Source organism: Fringilla coelebs (assembly GCF_963513975.1).
Source record: "Fringilla coelebs genome assembly, chromosome: 18".
NCBI lineage: Eukaryota > Metazoa > Chordata > Aves > Passeriformes > Fringillidae > Fringilla > Fringilla coelebs.
In genome coordinates this window covers 7398370-7416207 of record NC_140044.1, presented here as the reverse complement: position 1 = coordinate 7416207, position 17838 = coordinate 7398370, and the positions used below count along the sequence as shown (strand labels likewise).

Below are 17838 nucleotides of genomic sequence, written 5' to 3'. Positions count from 1 at the left end.
GAAGAACTTGCTCTGCTCCCAGCCCCAGCATTTAATTAATTGAAATCTGCAGAAATTACAGCACATGTGTCTCCCCCACAGCCACAGCTGCCCTGTGATTCCGACAGCCTTGACAAGAGCTGACAGGACAGTGCAGAGCCTGTCCCCTCTCACGGTGACAAATTCACCCTCCCTGGTTCTGGGGCAGAGCTGGGCACCCGCTGAGCCTGGTCCTGGAGGTGCATCTCCACATCAGCTCGCAGAGAGAGCACAGCTGGGGTTTGGCACTGGCTCACAGGTAGTTGTCCTCTTCCTCCTCCTCCTCCTCTTCCTCATCCCGTGCCAGCGCCTCGATGTCGTGGGTGATGTCGGTGATGATGCGGTTGAAGGACTCGGACTCGGAGCGCAGGGACCAGCTGTCATAGCTGCGCACGGCCGAGGCCGACGTGTTGCTCATGCTGCGCTTGATGCGGCCGAAGCTGTCGGTGAGGATCCCGCCCTCCCGGATCCCGATGCTCTCCAGGAAGGTCTCAAAGTACCCGATGTCTTGGTCAGGGATGAAGGGCCTCATTCCTGTCAGAGGCACCGTAAGCCTCGGGACGCTGCCCGGGAGTGCAATGCCAGCCCTACTGGTTTGTCCCGTCCTGCCCCCAGTAAGCAACAGGGTCCTGACATCCCCTGAAGCACACCCAGAGCCAGCCCCATGTCCCCAGGGGATGCACAGACATCACCAGGGTGACACCAGGGTGGCTGCAGACACTCACCCAGGAGGAGGAACTTCCTGCGGTCCCCATAGAGGCGCAGGAGCTCCGTGCAGTATTCCTGCACCGGCGTGCCCAGCCGGTACTCACGGAGCAGGATGGCAAACTGCTGGATCTCCTGTGGTGACAGCTTGTTGCGCAGCTGTGGTGACACAGGGACGGGTTTGGCTTGGGGACACCAGCAGCACACAGCCCCCAGCCTCCCACCCTGTGTCCCACTGCTGCTCTCTGGCACAGGGAGCTCAGACCTGCCTCCTCCCCTGCCCCAGCTGCTGGCACTGCTGGCCTGCTGCTTGTCCCTGTGCCTGTCCCTGTGCCCTCACCGTCACCATGTAGTCCTGCAGCTGCTCCAGCCCTACACCGCTCTGGTCACTGCCACTGCAAGCGGTGGCCAGGCTGTGGTGGGAGCGGTGGAAGGAGGGTGAGGAGGTGCCACTGTAATACGCTTCAAAGGTCTCGTGGGAGCCATTGCTGGGGGAGGACACGGGTCCGTGGGTCCCTGTGCCCCCCGTATGCCCAGCTGCCCCCCCCCACTGCACAGCACACGCCATCACATAGGGCTGGGGCATCATTGCAGTGGGGACTGGCACCCAACCGAGGGCAGGGGTACCCACCCAGGGGCACCCTGGTGGTCTGGTGGGACCCACTCCAGTCCAAGGGCACCCTGGGGGAGCCAGACTCACAAGGAGCTGCAGCAGCTGTAGTCAGCATCGTATCCGTATGTCCCATCTGTGCGGCAGCTCTCGCCTGAGGAGGGAGAGCTGAGGCCTCATAGCAGAGACAAACCCCCCACGATGTGTCCATGTACCCCCACCCGTCAGCCCCATGACACCCCACTTGATGCTCCCACTCCTGTCCGCAGCCACTCACTCCTGCTGGAGAGCCAAGGCCGTGTGGGGGTGGAGGTGTAGTGGTACCCGGCTCGGTCCACGCACTCGATGCTCTGGTCGCCGTAGATGATCTGGAACACCTGGCAGATGAGCGCACAGGACTCCTCCCCGGCATCCTGCAGCGGGAAGGGACGCGGGCAGTGAGTGCCGCTGGGTGGGCGAGCGGCCGGTGGGTGGCACACGCCGGGACCGCTCACCCTGTTGGGCACGGCGAGGATAATGAGGTTGGAGTAAGCATCAGGGCAGGGCTCCTGGGGGTCCAGGGGGTTGCTCCCGGCGTGCCGCCGCTCCCAGCTGCCGAAGCCGGTGCCGCGCTCCCAGCTGCCGCCGGCGGTGCCGGCCCGCCGCCGCTCCCAGCTGCCGCCGCACGGCTGCCGCCGCTCCCAGCTGCCCGAGGGCCGCCCGCGCTGCCGCCGCTCCCAGCTACCGCCCCGCCGCCGCTCCAGGCTGCCGCCCTGCCGGCCCTCCTGCCCGCCCCGCGCCGCCCGCCAGTCCAGGCTGCAGATGGTGTGCCGCCGCTCCATCGGGCCCCCGAGCCGCCCCTCCGGCCACGAGCCCCCCGCACGCTTCTCTGCGGGAAACGCCTCGGGCAAGCCGGCAGGGGCCACCTCGGGGTGTGTCCCGGCGGGGACCGGGTCCACTCCCAGGCCTGGGGGAGCGGGGACAAGACAGGGCGTCAGGGCGGGGGGCTGCGCTGCCCACCCTGCCTGGTCCCCAGCCCCTGGCCTGGCCTCCCTGTCCCTCCAGCGCTGTGGGATGCAGAGGGATGGGGATGTGGGAGCTCCAGTGGGTTGGGGTCACCCCTCCGGGACTCTGTATGTAGGAGAGGATCGGACACGCCAAGACAGGGACAATGCGGGATTTTGCCGCCCTGATAGACTCTGACACCCATCACCCGCTGTGCTCCAGCCCCTCACAGCCACTCGGGGCTCGGCTGGTGGCCCCCGGCCGGACCCCCGCACCGGTTTTGAGGATGAGGAGGTGCAGGGCATCGTCGCGCAGGTAGGAGGCCGCTGCGATCTCGTGTGTGGGGATTCGCAGGATCAGTTCCTCGTTGTCGCGCCAGGTGAGCAGCAGGCAGCGCGCCGAGAGGCTGAGGATGCTGTCCTGCTCCGGCGTCGTCTGCAGCGGCAGCTCCTTCAGCTGCTGCACGGACAGAGAGCGGGGGCTGTGTGGGGCACCCGGCAGGGTGGGGTACACGGTGCCCACCCTCTGGGGGCTGGGGACCCCTCTTACCCTGGCTGTGTCCAGGAGCTGCAGCACCTCATCCCGGCTGGAGGGGTTCAGGGACGATGTCACCCATGTCAGATGACCTAGAAACTGGGGAGGGAAAGGCCAGGGCAGCTTGGGGAGGCTGGGGCATGCACCCTCCCTCTGGCCCACGGCCCCAAGGTCAGAACACATCTCCGTGGGGTTCGGGGAGACGCTGCAGTTAGGGGGTCCTCCCTGCACAGCCGGCGCACCACCCTCCTCCCTGGGTGTCTGGGCAGAGAGGGGACCTGGACCCTTCTGGCCACTCTGTGTGTAGCTCTCAGCATGGTGTGGTGGCCTCATGACCCCACCCCAAGAAAGCAGCGACTCCGGGAACTTTTGGGGATCCCTTTACCTTCACCTCCTTCTCCACGTAGTCGTGCAGTAGGATCTGGGGGTCGATCAGGTAGTCGGGGGGGTAGAGGGGCACGGAGTGCAGCGGGCGCCGATAGACGCTGCTGCGGAGCGCTGCCCTCCGCGCAGCCTTCGGGAAAACCAGCCGCTTGATGGGCGACACGAAACCCTGGCGGGGGAACGGGCACGGGGACGGGTCAGCACAGGACACCCAACCCCGGCCCCCACACACGGGGTCCGTGGCCCCCAGCACCCGAGGGAGTGGGGGGGACAACAGCTGAGCACCGCTCTGCTGGCCCTTCGCACTATTTGGGTGACTCCAGTTCACCCCGCCGTGCTGTGGGAGGGGTGCGGGGCCTCTCAAACCTGTGCATCTCACCCGCTCCCACCCTCCTGCCAGCCCCCCGCACCCCAGCCCCAGCCCCACGCACCTTCTTCCCCTTCTTGGCCTCGCTGTCCATGGCGGGACGCGGTGCTGCGGCCGCCCTCTCTGCCCCGCTCGGCGCCGCGGCGCTTTCCTGTGTCGGAAACTCCACCAGGATAGTCGGGATGTGAGTTCCTGCCTCTCCTGGGGGGTGCTGGGACTGGGCTGCGCTGGGCTGGCACTGAGACTGGGACTGGGCTGGCACTGGGACTGGGACAGGACCGGGACTGGGATAGGGGCTGAGGTGTTAATTGGGCAGAAGCAGGGGCTGAAGCTGGCTGAGATGGGACTGGAACAGGGACCTGGACTGGTGCTGGTGCTGGCACAGGGGCTGGGGTTCACATTTATACCGAGACTGGGGGTAGGATTTGGCACACTGGGATTGAAGTGGGCTGAGACGGGACTGAGCAGGTGCTGGGACCAGAGCAGGTGCTGATGGTGCCTGTGGGACTCTGCTGTGGAGCAGCCCCTCCTGCCCCTCACTGCGGGGTTCTTTCCTGGGGCTGGGGCTGCTTTCCTATGGCCCCACATCAGCCTCATCCTCATGGGGCAGCCCTGGGGGCTCCCAGACCTCGCTGCCCACATCCTGTCCTGCTTACAGGGGGCCCTGGCACTGGGAACGGCACTGGCAGGAGCCCACAGCCTCCAGCACTCCATCCCCACAGCTGCCCGCGGGGTCTGAACCCACCGTGAGTTCTGGGGGTTGGCCGGGGGATCGGGGCCTCCGGCAGGGGCAGGGAGGAGGCTGGCCCGGCAGTGGCCATGTCCGTCAGCTTCCTCCCCGAGATGCGGCATCCTGCCTGTGCACCCCTTCCCTGCCGGCCACCACGCCAGGGACAGGAACCGGCCAGGGCCACCGACACCAGGCAGGCAGCGCTGCTACAGCCATCCTGCTCTGCTAATGATGTCCCCGAGCAGTCCGGGACAGAGAGGAATCATCCTGCCCGGCTTTGGAGCCCCAGCTGTGAGCTGGAGGTGCCGACAAGGACAGGATCCCACAGGCAGGGCTTATTGAAATGAATTTAATATCTCATGTTGCAGCAAAATTAAAAATATACAAAAAGTTTGTGGTATACAAAAAAGTCTCGGGACGGACCCCGGCCTCCCGCTCGCCCCCGCCCGCGCCGAGGGTCCCAGAGAAGAAGGTGGCACACAGAGTATTTACAGTACGTGACAGCAGCCGCCGGGTCCCAGCGCCAGGGGGTGCAGGGATGTGGCTGAGACCCCGCGGCAGCCCCTGCCAGAACGAACTTCTCTCACTCCCTGAAGCTGGAGCAGCCCTGCTGCCACCCCTGGGTGACACCCTCAGGGACCAGAACCCCGCCATCCCCAGTGGGAGCTCGAGCACCCCTGGAGCTGTGCCCATCCTGGCCCCCGGTCGTGTCCCCTGTCATTCCAGCGGGCAGGCGCTGCCGCCCTGGCAGGCAGGGGGGGGACAGGGCTCTGGGTTTGGCTGCTGCTGTGGCACAGGCTGGGTGGGGACAGGGGGGTGGCCTGGGGCAGGAGTGAGACTGAGGGGTCCCCCCGAACCCCACACGTGGCCAGACTCCTCTGCCCAGAGCAGCCCAGGGCTGAGGGTACCGTGGCTTGAGTGCATAGAAAAGTGTCCCTCTGACCCACCAGCGTGGCCCTGGGGTCCCCCACACAAACCCCGGCGTGAAGGGCACTCCCAAATGGCGTCTCTGCCCTGGGGTGGACGGGGGTAGGGGCAGGGGGAGCCCAGAGGAGCCGCCCCGTGCTGGCACACAGTCCCCATATGGCCCTTCCCCAGATCCCCTGCGAGCCGGACCCAGGGAGGAGCTGCCACCACCTGGGCACCGCTCAGGCGCTGCGGTGACACTGCTTGATGCCTGCAGCGGTGATCTCCCGGAGCAGCCTGGCACCCCTGTCTGCTGCCCCTACCTTCCCTGAGGAAAAGAGACCCCGCCCTAGAGCCGCCCCATGTCGGGGCTGCCCCAGCCCGAGCAGCGCACACCCCCGGGGGCTGCCCCAGCCCGAGCAGCGCACACCCCCGGGGGCTGCCCCAGCCCGAGCAGCGCACACCCCCGGGGCTGCCGTGACGGCAGTGGAGGAGCCGTGCAGGTGGCAGGGGCTCAGCCCACTGCCCAGCCCCAGCCATGCTCTGCACCCTCCTCCTAAAGGGTTTCCAAGGCTTCCAGTTAGCACCAGTTAGCACCAGTGAACCCAGCGATGGCCAGCCCAGCCTGATGTCACCCCAGCTACCAAGAAATGGGAAACAAAAGCAAAGTGATGCCACCGCCACTGCCACCGCACACCCTCCCAGCCCGGCTGTGTCACAGGGCCGGGCACCCACACTGGCCCTCAGGGACCCCACATCCCAACAGCTTCCAGGTGCAGTTCTCCCATCCCACTCCTCCTAACCTCCAGTGCCCCACATGGTGCCCCATGGCACAGAGGGGCTCTCAGTGCTCCCACGCTCCCCAGCCCGGGCAGGGCTTGGCACTGTGGCTCGGGGCAGCCAGAGCCAGAACCCTTTGGAGCCATGGCAGGGGCACAGGGGATGCAGGGAAGGCACAGGGGCCGTGAGTGTGGGGGGCAAGGGGGGCAGCACGAGGCTGGGGGTTCCAACAGCTCCCCTGCCCTGCAAACCCCTGCCAGCCCCTGCCCACACACACACACACACACACACACACACACACACACCGCCCCGGGACTGTCCTGGCTCAGGGGTCACAGGGTACATTCAGCACAGCCCCTCGGTGGGGGCCGGTGGATCTGGGCAGGACCAGGGACATTCAAATCCAGAGCCCGAGCAGCCCCACTGCTCTGGGGAGGCAGGAGCAGACGGGGGCAGGCGGGGCAGGGGCTGGGGACAGGCAGGGGACAGGCAGGGGGACGCCGGGTGAGGTCAGGGGACGGAGGGTCCCAGCTCAGGTTTATACTGCAGAGCTGGAGGGGGGTGATACTGATGAAGGAGTGGATGGAAATGCTCCCGGGTGGGAAGGGATGCCAGCCCAGGAGAGGAGAACGGCTGGGGGTGAATCCCACTTTGGGGAATCCGGGGAACGCCGGCGGCCCCGCACAAACCCCTCAGTGGTGCCAGCCAGGCCCTGCCACCCCCAGCCCCAGCGGAGGTAGAAAATGTCACACAAAATGTCACCATTCCGGTGAAAACAAACCCAATGAGATGAAGCAGTTCCTGTGGGGATGGGGGGAGGATGGGGTGCAGCCATCCTAGCCTCAGCTGGGGACCCAGCTCCAAAACAGGGGTGCAAGGTTCGTGCCCCCCCACGAGGGCCCCCCCCAGGCCAGGGTCTATTCCCCACAGGATAGTGGAGACCCCATGGAGTCGGGGACATGGCTCAACCCTGAGCCAGGGGGACTGAGGATGGATGTGGAGGGGCTCACTTTGGGTTGGTGTGGCAGAGTTGGGGGAAGTGGGAGACATGGGGGGGGACTGGATGGATCCCGGCTGTCCCTGACCCAGCTCCCTGGGGGCCACAAGCCGCATGCACACTCCAGTGCAGCCATGTTCCATCCCCACGGCTCTGCCGTGGCACAGGCACCTGTGTGCTGCCCACTGTGCCCCACCGTGCCCCACCGTGCCCCACCGTGCCCCACCGTGCCCCTGGCAGCTGCCGGCCCCCATCCCAGGGTGCCCCCGGTCCCCATCCTGCACCGCTGATATGGGCCACAGCACCCACCGCCTGGGCTCAGGCACCGGTGAGGTATTTTGGCAAGGACGAGCCCTGGAGGGCGTGGGGTGGCCGCCGTCGGGTGGGTCGGGTCTGGGCTGCGGGAAGGCAGCACGGGGAGGGGATAGCACCAAGAGACCTCCCCGGCCACCGCCCACGAGATGCTTGGCATGGCGACACGGCAGCGCCGGCAAACCCAAAGGAAGGCAAACAGCTCTGGAGACGCAGGGTGGCCTAGGTGGCACCGGCGCTCCCACCGCAGCCTCACGCCCCGCAACCTACACGGTGGTCTCGTACTCCAGCACCTCCTGCGGGGCGCCGGGGGTGCGGTACTGCAGGCGGGGGGTGGTGGGCGACGCGTACTCCAGCGCCAGGATGGTCTTCCGCAGGCGCCGGTCGATGAAGTGGGCATCCCAGGCCGGGTACTTCTTCCTGGGCAGGTCAATGCGGATGACGGGCCCCTCTGTCCGCGGGGCGCGGGCGGCCGGCGCCGGCGGGGCACAGGGTCTCACCTGGAAGACGGGCACGCAGCTGTCCCGCTCCCCCGGCGCCCCGTCCCGCTCGCCCCCTGTAGTCCGCGGCAGCGAGCGAGGGGGGCTGGTGACGGCTTCCACGGGGGACCCCGGCACCGGGGGGGGCTCCTGCCGGAAGATGCAGCCCACGGAGCGGTGGCTGAAGATGGGCCCGTTGGGGTGCAAGAGGCAGTAGTAGATGAACATGAAGAAGATGCCGAGGGCGAAGCTGGAGCTGACCACGCAGACGAGGATTAAGGCGTTGAAGTCGGACGTGGCCTTACGGTCGTAGTACAGGAACCAGAGGATGGTGAGGGCGGCGTTCTCTGACAGCGTGATGATGTAGTAGATGCACATGCGGTAGCGGCTCCGACCCTCCTTGACGTTGAACCAGCAGAAGATGTAGATGATGCCCACCACCATGTTGTAGATGATCTCCTCCCACTTGGACATGCAGAAATCCGTCTCGCCCTGGATGATCCAGAAGGTCATGATGCACCAGTGGGTGACGATGAAGATGCCGAAATAGAGCTGGAACACGGAGGCGAAGAGAGCAAAGGCGATGGCACGAGCGGCGATGGTGAAGAGGTGCCAGAGGATCTGCACCACGGCGCCCTTGTAGGACATGGGCATCTTGTCCTCCCGCGAGTCCCGCAGCACTTTCTGGTAGGACGCGATCATCCAGGCCAGCGAGACCAGCGAGGCCGAGGCTGAGAGTCCTGCAGGGAGCGGCCATGAGAGCCCACAGAAGCCAGGGACCTCCCTCCCCACACCCTGTCCCCTGCCAGCGCTGTCCCTTACCCTGCAGCGGCTCGATGCTGTTCTGCTGCACCATGATGCTGAGCTGCAGCACCAGCTGGGGCGCGCTCTTGAGGAAGGCCTCGAGCAGCCGCAGCATGCTGATGTCCGCGCTCTCGAACATCATCCGCCAGTAGAAGTGGCGGCGGCGGTGCTCGGCCTGCCACCGGCTCTGCAGCCCCAGGTACAGTGTGCGGAGGTACCTGTGCGAGGCAGGCCAAGGGTGAGGTGAGCCCACACTGCCATGTGATCTCACCCCACTCTGTCCACACCAGGAGTGCCCTGTGACTACTGCCAACCTCTTCCTGCTGATTTGGGACCGCAGAAAGGCCCCTAGGCCAGGCGTGCCAGGAGCTGCAGGGCAGCAGCAATGAAGAATGCATCCCTGTCCCAGGCTCGGGCTCCAATTTGGGAAGGGGCAGATTGTGCAAATCCAGCTCAGCACCCCACAGCCCCACCACATCACCACGCTGCCCACCCAGCCATAGAGTTCCTAGCCACCCATCACCCCAATCCTTGACCACCCATGCAGGCTCTGGCTTCCTCCACAGGGATCCCATCCCCAGCTTCACTTTCCAGCCACCCATGGATTCAGGCTGCCCCAACCCAGCACCACATCCGGCTGCTTCTCAAAAGGGATATTTTGGTCCCAGCTGGCGCAGAGCCCACCCTGCTTCCTCCTGCCCTGGTCAGGATGGAGGAACCAGCTGGTTGTGCCGTGCTGCCCACAGGAAGCTCCTGGCGCTCATGCCGGCATTGCCTGGGCTCTTGGCAGGGCTGCGGGCTCAGCCACACGCTGGCCCCGGCCATCTGGTGGTCGGCCGGGGGTAAGCGGAGCTGTGCGTGGCACCGACGCACGCTCGGCTGAGTCACCGCCACCAGGGACCCTCCCCACGGCACCGGGCCAGATCTGGCACCACGGGAGGGGACGCAGGGCTGGCCAGGCAGGGCTTCCCCAGGCAGTCCTGCCTGCACCACGGCCAGGGCTCTGCTGGCGAGGAGGAGAAGGGAGCCGGGTGAGAAGGAAAACAGGTGCAGCAGGAGGACATCAGGCCACAGATTCCTCCCAGAGAATAAAATCCTCTGGCAGAGCAATGGCTTCTCCATCAGCTCCAGAATGTGCTGCCAGACAACTCCATCAGCCCAGAGCATGGGAGAAAGCCTGATCACAGCACTTTCAGCTCATCCGTCAGCAGGAGGAGGCAGGAGCCAGCCCTGCTCCCGCTGCAGGGACAGCAGAGTGCTCCCACCCCCGGGGCTGCACAGCCCGGAGAGCACAGTGAGGGCCATCAGCTGGGGCCACCGAGCCCTCAGGACACCCTGCTGCCATCTGCTCTGTCCTGCCAGCCCCACTCCCAGCCCCCACTGCCTTCTCTGTGCTGGTGTCAAAGTGACGTTTTAACCTCCACCTCCGGGGCAGCACCTAATTTTAGCCTTTGCTGCAGCCTGTCCCTCCCTGCTTGGGGTGGGGAGAGGCTGTGGCCACCTGGCTCCTGGCCCCTGGCACAGATCTGCATCCCAGTGCCACCTGCTCACGGCAGCCAGGCCAGCGCTGTCACTGTGGTGCCACCAGGGCCACGGCCCCTCAGAAGGGTCCAGTGAAGGACCCTCCTCTCTGGTGGGGAGCAAAGCAGTGGGCAGCCCAGGGGTGGAAGGCACAGCACAGGGGGAAACAACAGGGTAAGCAACGTAAAGCCCTGGCTGCTGTAGGGTGCCACTGTTGTCTCAGGGTGCCCATGCATGAACCAGGCTTGGGAGCTGGTGACCTCATCCTGTCCCTGTAATTAGTCTTGATAATTGGGCTCATCAGTGATCCCACTGTCCACGGCACAGAGCACACACACTACAGAGCCCCAGCCCTGGGTCCTGCACTGTTCAACAAGTGACCCGTGGCCTCCCCAGCTTTCAGCAAGGGCGCAATTATCCCTCTGTCTGCCAGCTCCATAGGTCTCATTAAAATGAGATTTCATCTCCCATCAACTCTCCCGAATGAAATGTTGATTCTTATTTGTTCTGCATTTGATCATGCCATGGTGTTTCAGCCCAGCGAGCGATCCCGGCGCTGCCAGCACGGCGGGCGCTCCCCAGCCCTGCGCCACGGCAGCTGCACGGGAAACACAGAATCAATCACTTGAAAAAAAATCATTTAATTTTCAAAAAAACTGATGATGAGGCAGAAACCGACAGCAAGAGCTCTCAGGGCTAATTGCTCCCTCCTTTGTATTGCAAAGAGTGATCCAACAAAAACCCTGCAGCAGGAAGGTGGTGGCTTGGTTGGGCACTGGTTTTGTCAGAGCCCCACTACAGCTGGATTTGTCACCAGTGTCACTGCTTGCCCCCAACTCCCAACTACTGAGCCCAGTTCTCAAGTGTTGGAAAAAATGAATGAGGAGAAAAGCCCAGCTCTGGTTACAAACAAATCCCCTAATCATCATCCTCAGATGGAAAAGGATGAGGGACCCTCTGGTCCCAGAGTGAGCAAAGGGAAGTGTGATTTTCTGGGAAGATAATTTGGGATCTCATCCCTTAATCCTGTATTTAAACCAGGAGAAAATTGCTTCTCAGTTACAGCTGTTTTAATCCCTTACACATCCTACCAAGTCAGGTCATCAGGGAGAGCTGCACATGTGCCCATGTCACCGCACCCACTGTGCCCTACCAGCCCCACACCCCAAGATGCCCTGGCATCAAACCATGACACCCTGGCTACTCAGGGCAGATGGGAGTACCTGAGGGCACCTGTGCTCAGGGAAAGGCTTTGTCTGGCCCTAAAAACCCCTTGTCCTTTGCACCAGGGCCAGGTGGGGACTGCCAGCACTGGGTCCTGCAGGAGGACAAGCTGACATCCCAAAGCTGGGGGCCCCAAGGGCTGGGAGGGCTCCTGCCCCCACACAGACAGATCAATGATCTAGGGAGCAGAGTGGTGGGGAAACCTGCAGGTCACAGTTCTGCCACCCCTCATGAGTCTGGCCAGGATGGCCTTGCCCTCCTGGACTGCTACCAGACTGGCACCAGGACTGAGGGGTGGCACTGGGTCCCCAGGCCAGCAGAGGATGGGGGTACACACTCTGATGGGGGCTTTCAGGAAGAGAGGGAACTGCCAGTCTGGCCCCAGTGACCCCAGGCAGCCAAACCATATGTGACCCTGGGCTAACACAGACACAGGCACTGATAGGGCTGTCCCCAGCCCAGTGGGACCTGCAGCACACCCTGGCCAGCTGCCAGCCCAGGGAGGTGGCAGGGGACCCTGGCACACTTCCAGGCAGGAGGACACTGGCATGAGCAGCATCCCTGCCCTGCAGAGCTGCTTTGGTGAAGAAGCTGGGGACTTTGTGAGTGGATAACAATTCCTGAGCTGCAAAACCATCCAAGCATGGCCCACAAGCACATTGGTGGTGTGGGACCAGCTGGGGACAGGCCCTTGCTGCTGCTGCTTACACGGGCACATGGTCAGCAGCATCTCTGGAGACACCCGTGATGGAGCTTATGCATGTGCACCATGAACATACCAATGAATGCTAACTTCAACAGATTTCATTAGGAATAACCACAGAGCCAGGGCTCAGAGCTGATTTTGCAGGTGGGAAGCAGCTTTCTTTTTGGGGACTGGAGGTCTTTATCACAGGTGTGGCTTGGGGCTGTGCAGTGAGGTTGGTAGAGGTGACATCTGCAGAGGTGAGGGAGAAGGCAGGTAAATCAGGAAGGGGGAGATGTTTGGCAAGGGGCAGAGTGCTCTGACCAGAGAAAATCCTTTCTTTCACCTACAGCATTTATCCAACACTTCTTTAACTGCCACTTCCTCCTGCACCGGATCCAACCCCACTAATGGGTTTAACGAACTGCATTTAACTGGTCACCCCAACTAATCCCAAATCCAGAGATTAGAAAGAGCCTCAGCTGCTACTTGAGACCAACATGTCCTGGAGGGTGAGTGCTGAGAGTTACCGCTTTAATTGGCTTAGGAGTCTCCATGGCACAGCCGATCCAAGAGCAGGACTGACACCCCCAGGAGCAAAGCCCCCGGCTGCGGCTCAGCTCCAGCTTGGGCCGGGATCAGGTGTGTCAGGCTCACGCCAGCTGCAGGCAGGGCCAGAGAGCTCCTGTCCTTTCCCTCAGCAGCTCCCCTCACACACCAAAGCAGGTTTTGCACCCACCCTGCAGCCAGATTACCCTGAGAGTGGTCCCGTTGTCAGGGGCATGGGGGAGGGCAGGTGGGCTGGCAGGTGTGCTGAGCACGGCACACACTGCACTGTCAAACAAAGTTAAACACCCCGGAGCATCCCAGAAGGAGCAGCAGAGGAATGAACATGCAGACACCAAGAGGGAACGAGCAAAGAGCCTCTACTACAGCACTCGGGAGGGGAAGCAGGATGGAAACCCGAGCAGGGAGTGCTGCCGGCTCCAGGCATTGTTCCGGGCATTGCCTTTGTCTGCCCTCCCGGCACCGGCTCCTCCAGAGCCGCCCGGCGCCCGGCCCGGCTCTTCCCCAGCGTGGGGCTGGGGCTGGGAGGGCGTGGGGCTGGGCCCACGGCACAGCGGGGGAAGGTGCCAAGAAAACATCACCTTGTGCAGCTGGGGGGTCTGCAGAGAGGCGGATGAAGGGCCTTGAGCTCCCCCAGCCTGTCTGTCTGCTGCTTGCAATGCCCACACCACCAGCCTGTCTCCAGAACTGGGATGGGGCAGCAGCAGAGCCTGGACAGGCTGGGAACCACCAGCACCTCCTTGCCCACCACCCCACATATCCAGTGAGATCAGGACAGGAGCCTTGAGGTGTTCAGGGCCCAGCATAGTCACTTCATACCCCCAGAATCACACTGCCACGGCCAGGCAAGTCCCCAACAGGCCCAGCACCACCTGGCAGCAGGGATGGCAGGGCTGTGGCATCGAGCTGGGCTGCGGCTCCTCACCCACACCCACAGCTGCTACCCACACCCACAGCTGCTACCCACACCCCCCTGTGCCCATGGATGAGAGCTCTTCTCCAACACCCATCTTTCTGGGGCCGCAGAGTCATTGATCCCTGTGCCTCCCCAGCTGCCTGGGCCCCTGCTTTCACCTCTCCATCCCCACCCATTTTCCCATGCCTTGCCAACTCCTCCTGAAGTCTCCATGCCGTTATCCCCACCCATGTCCCTGCTGCACTGTGCCGCTCCCTCCAGGCCCCGCCTGGCTCCATGACCCCCATGTGCCCCCGTCCCTACATACCCCCAGCCCTGCACAAGCTTTAGCAGGAGGATCAGGCCCTGCAGCAGCCCCATCCCAGCCCCCTGCACCCTCACCCCCAGGTGCCCTCATACCTCCAGACCTGCCCCAGCTGCAGCAGGTGCGTCAAGCCCAGAAGCATCCCCATCCCCTCAGCACCCTTATTACCCCAATACCCCCATGCCCGCCGTTCTCCCATACCTCCCATACAGCCAGATCTGCCCCAGCTGCAGCAGGTGAATCAGGCCCTGCAGCCGCCCCATCCCCGCTGTGGCCCCACCCCCCAGGCACCCCCACGCCCCGGGTACCCCCGTACCTCCAGACCTGCCCCAGCTGCAGCAGGTGGATCAGGCCCTGCAGCAGCCAGACGCAGAGGCGGCAGCAGCCGCGGGGGCCGCTGTCCTTGGTGCCGCCGCCGCTGTCCTTGGTGCTGGCGGCGAAGTCGTAGACGAACCACCTGAGGCTGAGCATCTGCACCACGAGCGAGGGCAGCAGCACGAACAGCAGCGTCAGCCCGAACCACCAGCGCTGCCCCCGCACGTAGTAATGGGCCGCCAGCCACAGGTCCGAGGCACCGTCCGCGAAGCAGACGAGGAGCGCGCAGAACACCCAGCACCCGTCCCGCAGCCGGTACCGCCGCGCCGGGGGCTCCGCGCCCGCCTCCTGCCGCCCGCCGCCGCCCTCGGGGCTCTCCAGCAGCACGGCCGGGCCGCCGCCGCCGCCGTCCGACTTCGCGGCCATGTTGTCGGGGGAAAGGAGGAGAAAGGAGGGAGCGGGAGAGACTTCCGGAGGGATGGAGCCCGCCCCGGCAGCGCCCGCCCCCGCCGGCCTCGCCCCGCGCCCGCCGACACCGGCTCCCCCCCGCCCGGCGCCGGGAGCCCGCGGCGGGTCCCGCCGCTCCCCCGCCGGAAGGGGCAGCCGCCCCCCCGCCGGCGCCGCGGGGTCCCGGAGGAGCGCTCGGTGCCGCCGGGCGCCGCCCCGCGCTGGGAAGGGCAACCGGCCCCTCCCCCGGCCGGCCCCCACCCCCGGGTCCCCGCCGGCAGGGACCGCCCGGACCCGCCGAGCCCCGCACGGTGCACCCCACCCCGTCCCGGCCGAAACCGCCTTGTCCATGCTGTCCGACCGCCCCTTCCCAGCCCACCGAGTACCGGAGCTTCCCGGGAAGCTCCTGGGTAGCCCCGCGGCCCCCCAGCCCCGAGGCTCAGTCCCGGCAAGACCGTGCCCATGAGTCCAGGCTTGGGCGGAGGTCCGGGTGGGTGGAGGTGTGGGTGCTTCTTCTCCCCTTGGGCTGAGACAGACCACAGACCACCAAAACCCTGCCCGACGCAGCCAGAGAGGGTCCCAGCAGGGACTGGCTGGGCTGGACCTGAGCCCTGCTTTGAGGGAGAGTCACAGAATCATCATAGGATGGTTTGGGTTAGAAGGCACCTCAAAGAGGAATTTGTGCCACCGCCTTGCCAAGGGCAGGGACATCTTCCACTCGACCAGGCTGCTCAAAGAAGCTGTATCCTCTTTGAGAAGACCAATGATGGGGTTTGGTAGCAGGCTATTGTTGTTCCCGAAATGAACTCGTGAAAGAGTTACAGATGTTATTCCCCAGCCTTGGGAATGTCCCTGAAAGTGAAGTACCAAGGCCACTGGTACTGGGCGCACAAGAGCCCTGACGCTGCCCGGCTCTGCCGCTCCACCTCTCCCGAGGTTGTTGCCCGCGGGAGTTTGGACACAAAGTGTCTGGCGGAGAGAGGAGCCGCACCCCGGGACGCGCTGACACGGAGCAGCGCTGTGCCGGCATCCCCGGCACGGCTGCGAGGGAAAGGGCTGCGAGGGAAAGGGCTTTCTCTCCTTTGTGGCGGGTCCCCAGGGACGGTGACTGCATACGGGCAGCTGCCTCCTGGAAGCAGCCCCAGCCCCCAGCCCACGCGGCCGGGCTCCAGCTCTGCGGCTCAGCCCCCGAGGCTCAGCCTGGTGCGGTCAGCACACCGTGGCACACTGAGAGGGGGAGCATGTCTGATCCCGGGAAACGCAGCTAACTTCCAAATCCTGCCTTGCAGGGCGGCCGGAGGGATCGGCACAACCCGGGGGTGGGGTAAGCCTGGAATCCTGGGATGAAATCCAAGGGGTGAAGATGTTACTCAGCACAAGGGAGTGGCCGGGCCCTCGGCAAGGCTCTCCCCGTGCTGCATGTATTAGCATTGATAATGAAACACCTCACCTTGAGATGCTCCTGACAGATCCCCTCCACAAATGCCTGCCTGGGGGAGGGGATGCTCCCAGCATCCCAAAGCCTGAAGAAAGCGGCCTTTCATCAATAACCAGGCAGGGCAGGGCCCTTTCCAAGGATGGGGTCCACTGGCCAGAGCCCCTATCAACATTTGGCCACTCCAGACCTCTTTGGGCTTGGTCCCTAGGGACTCTGTCTTGGCTGGGTGATGGAGCACAGACCATGTTGCCATGATGGTGGGCATAGTGCCAGGGAGAGGGGACTTGGAAATCAGGGAGAGACAGACCCAGCTTTCTCCCCTGACCCTGAAACACCCCCTCTGAAGCAGCAGTTAAAGATCCACAGCCTGAGAACATGGAGACCGTGGTTTGAAGTCTGATTTATCTTAACAACAGGCCCCAGCAGCCACATGAAAGGAGAAGAGAGAAAAAAACCTTATAAACATCCCTGAAGCTTCCTGTGCAGCTGCCAGCAGGCAGGGAGGGTTTCTGGCTGCATACAGAAAAGGGCTGCAAGGAAGAAAAAGGAACATGATGAAACCAAACCTGCTCTTTCCACAAAACACACAGCACAGCACAGCAAAGCAAAGCAGCTCCCAGCAGTGGGCAGGTGGTCACTTCCTCTGACTGCCCAGTTCCCAGGGGGTCTGGTCCAAATGGACCTCTGGTTTCAGTCTGAGTCCAGCTTCCAAGCAGAATGTCTGCCCCTGGCGCTGGCTCCAGGAGGACAAATCCATGATGATTTGTGGCTGGCTCAGAGCTTGGCTGGGCACAGGCCACAGAGTGCAGCACCAGCCACTTCTCACTGCCCTGAGAATGTTTTCCAGATGCCCATGGTTTGGTGATCCCTCAGCTGAAGCTTCCCCCATGCCTGTGCTAAGCTGGGCCCCACCTTCCCAGGGAGAGCAGCTCCTGCCTTTCCATGCAGCCCAACATTCCTGGCAAAACCCTGCCTTCACTACACTATCATTGGCAACCCCAGAGTCACTGCTTCCTTCCACTGCTGCCAGGACACAGTCAGCCTGCTCCCATCCCTGTTCCCATGCCACATCTCATCTCATCCCCTTCCCCTTCCCATCCCCATCCCCATCCCCATCCTCAATCCTCCTGCCCAGACTCTGAAAGCCCTCCCTCCCTCCTTCCCTCCCTCCTTCCTGCTTTTTCAGATCTCCAGCCAGCTGCTCCCACTGACAAATGAGCATTTCCCAGCGCTGGCATCCAGCCCCCATCCCAGTGCATTTTCTGGCTGATGTCAGGAAGGAATCTAACCCGAGTGTGGATCATTCCTAGCCTGGAGTGCCTGTGTGTGCCCCAGCACTGGCTCCCACGGCTCCCTGAAGCTGCTGTACTTCATTTGATGCTGCCACAGACAGCATCAACTGAGACAGAGATCTCAGTTAACTGAAACAAATGACCTTATGGGATTAGGGCCAGTAATCTTCCGATCTGGGTAATCTCCCTTAAGGGATTATTTGCCCACAGAAGTGTGGTGACCACCAGCCAGCTGCTGCCTCGCTCCCTCCATCCCTGTCCCCTGTGGTCCTCATCTCTGGCAGCCCAGAGGGGCCACAGCACTGGGGTCACCACCTTTGGGGAGCTCCTTGTCAAATGAGTTTCATGAAGTGCATGTGCCAGGCCCCCCAAGTGCTGGGGCTCCTCCTCTCCCTGGCCCCTGTTTGCTGCTTCAGGCAGGTTTGGGGCTCCCTCCCCTCAAAGCACTGATCTAAAACAGATCAGAGGTCCCCCCAGAATCACCAGGTAAGCAGCAGAGCCAGGGTGGCAGAGATGGAC

The 17838-nt window shown here is 63.6% G+C and overlaps 2 protein-coding genes across 2 annotated transcripts; both read right to left on the bottom strand.

The window, feature by feature from the left end:
- Window positions 1-27: 27 nt before the first annotated feature.
- Window positions 28-3830, bottom strand: CCM2L (CCM2 like scaffold protein). Its single transcript, XM_084217887.1, has 10 exons — window positions 3667-3830; window positions 3237-3404; window positions 2867-2950; window positions 2593-2776; window positions 1828-2279; window positions 1611-1746; window positions 1424-1487; window positions 1064-1211; window positions 744-882; window positions 28-552 (listed from the first exon to the last, which is right to left on the bottom strand). Exons 1-10 carry the CDS (start codon window positions 3694-3696, stop codon window positions 272-274), a joined length of 1686 nt encoding a protein of 561 aa, XP_084074013.1. The 5' UTR covers window positions 3697-3830; the 3' UTR covers window positions 28-271.
- Window positions 3831-7593: 3763 nt separating this feature from the next.
- Window positions 7594-14568, bottom strand: XKR7 (XK related 7; the record flags this gene model as incomplete). The annotated part of the gene is made up of 3 exons (XM_084218027.1): window positions 7594-8546; window positions 8629-8828; window positions 14144-14568. The coding sequence occupies 3 exons, from the start codon at window positions 14566-14568 to the stop codon at window positions 7594-7596; spliced, it is 1578 nt and encodes a 525-aa protein (XP_084074153.1).
- Window positions 14569-17838: the final 3270 nt, after the last annotated feature.

Coding starts and splice junctions, on each gene's coding strand:
- CCM2L (XM_084217887.1), bottom strand. CDS start 3,696: ATGGACAGCGAGGCCAAGAAGGGGAAGAAG. Junction 2,777..2,866: donor AGCTCCTGGACACAGCCAGG/GTAAGAGGGGTC, acceptor CTGTCCGTGCAG/CAGCTGAAGGAGCTGCCGCT. Junction 2,280..2,592: donor CCTCCTCATCCTCAAAACCG/GTGCGGGGGTCC, acceptor CCGCTCCCCCAG/GCCTGGGAGTGGACCCGGTC.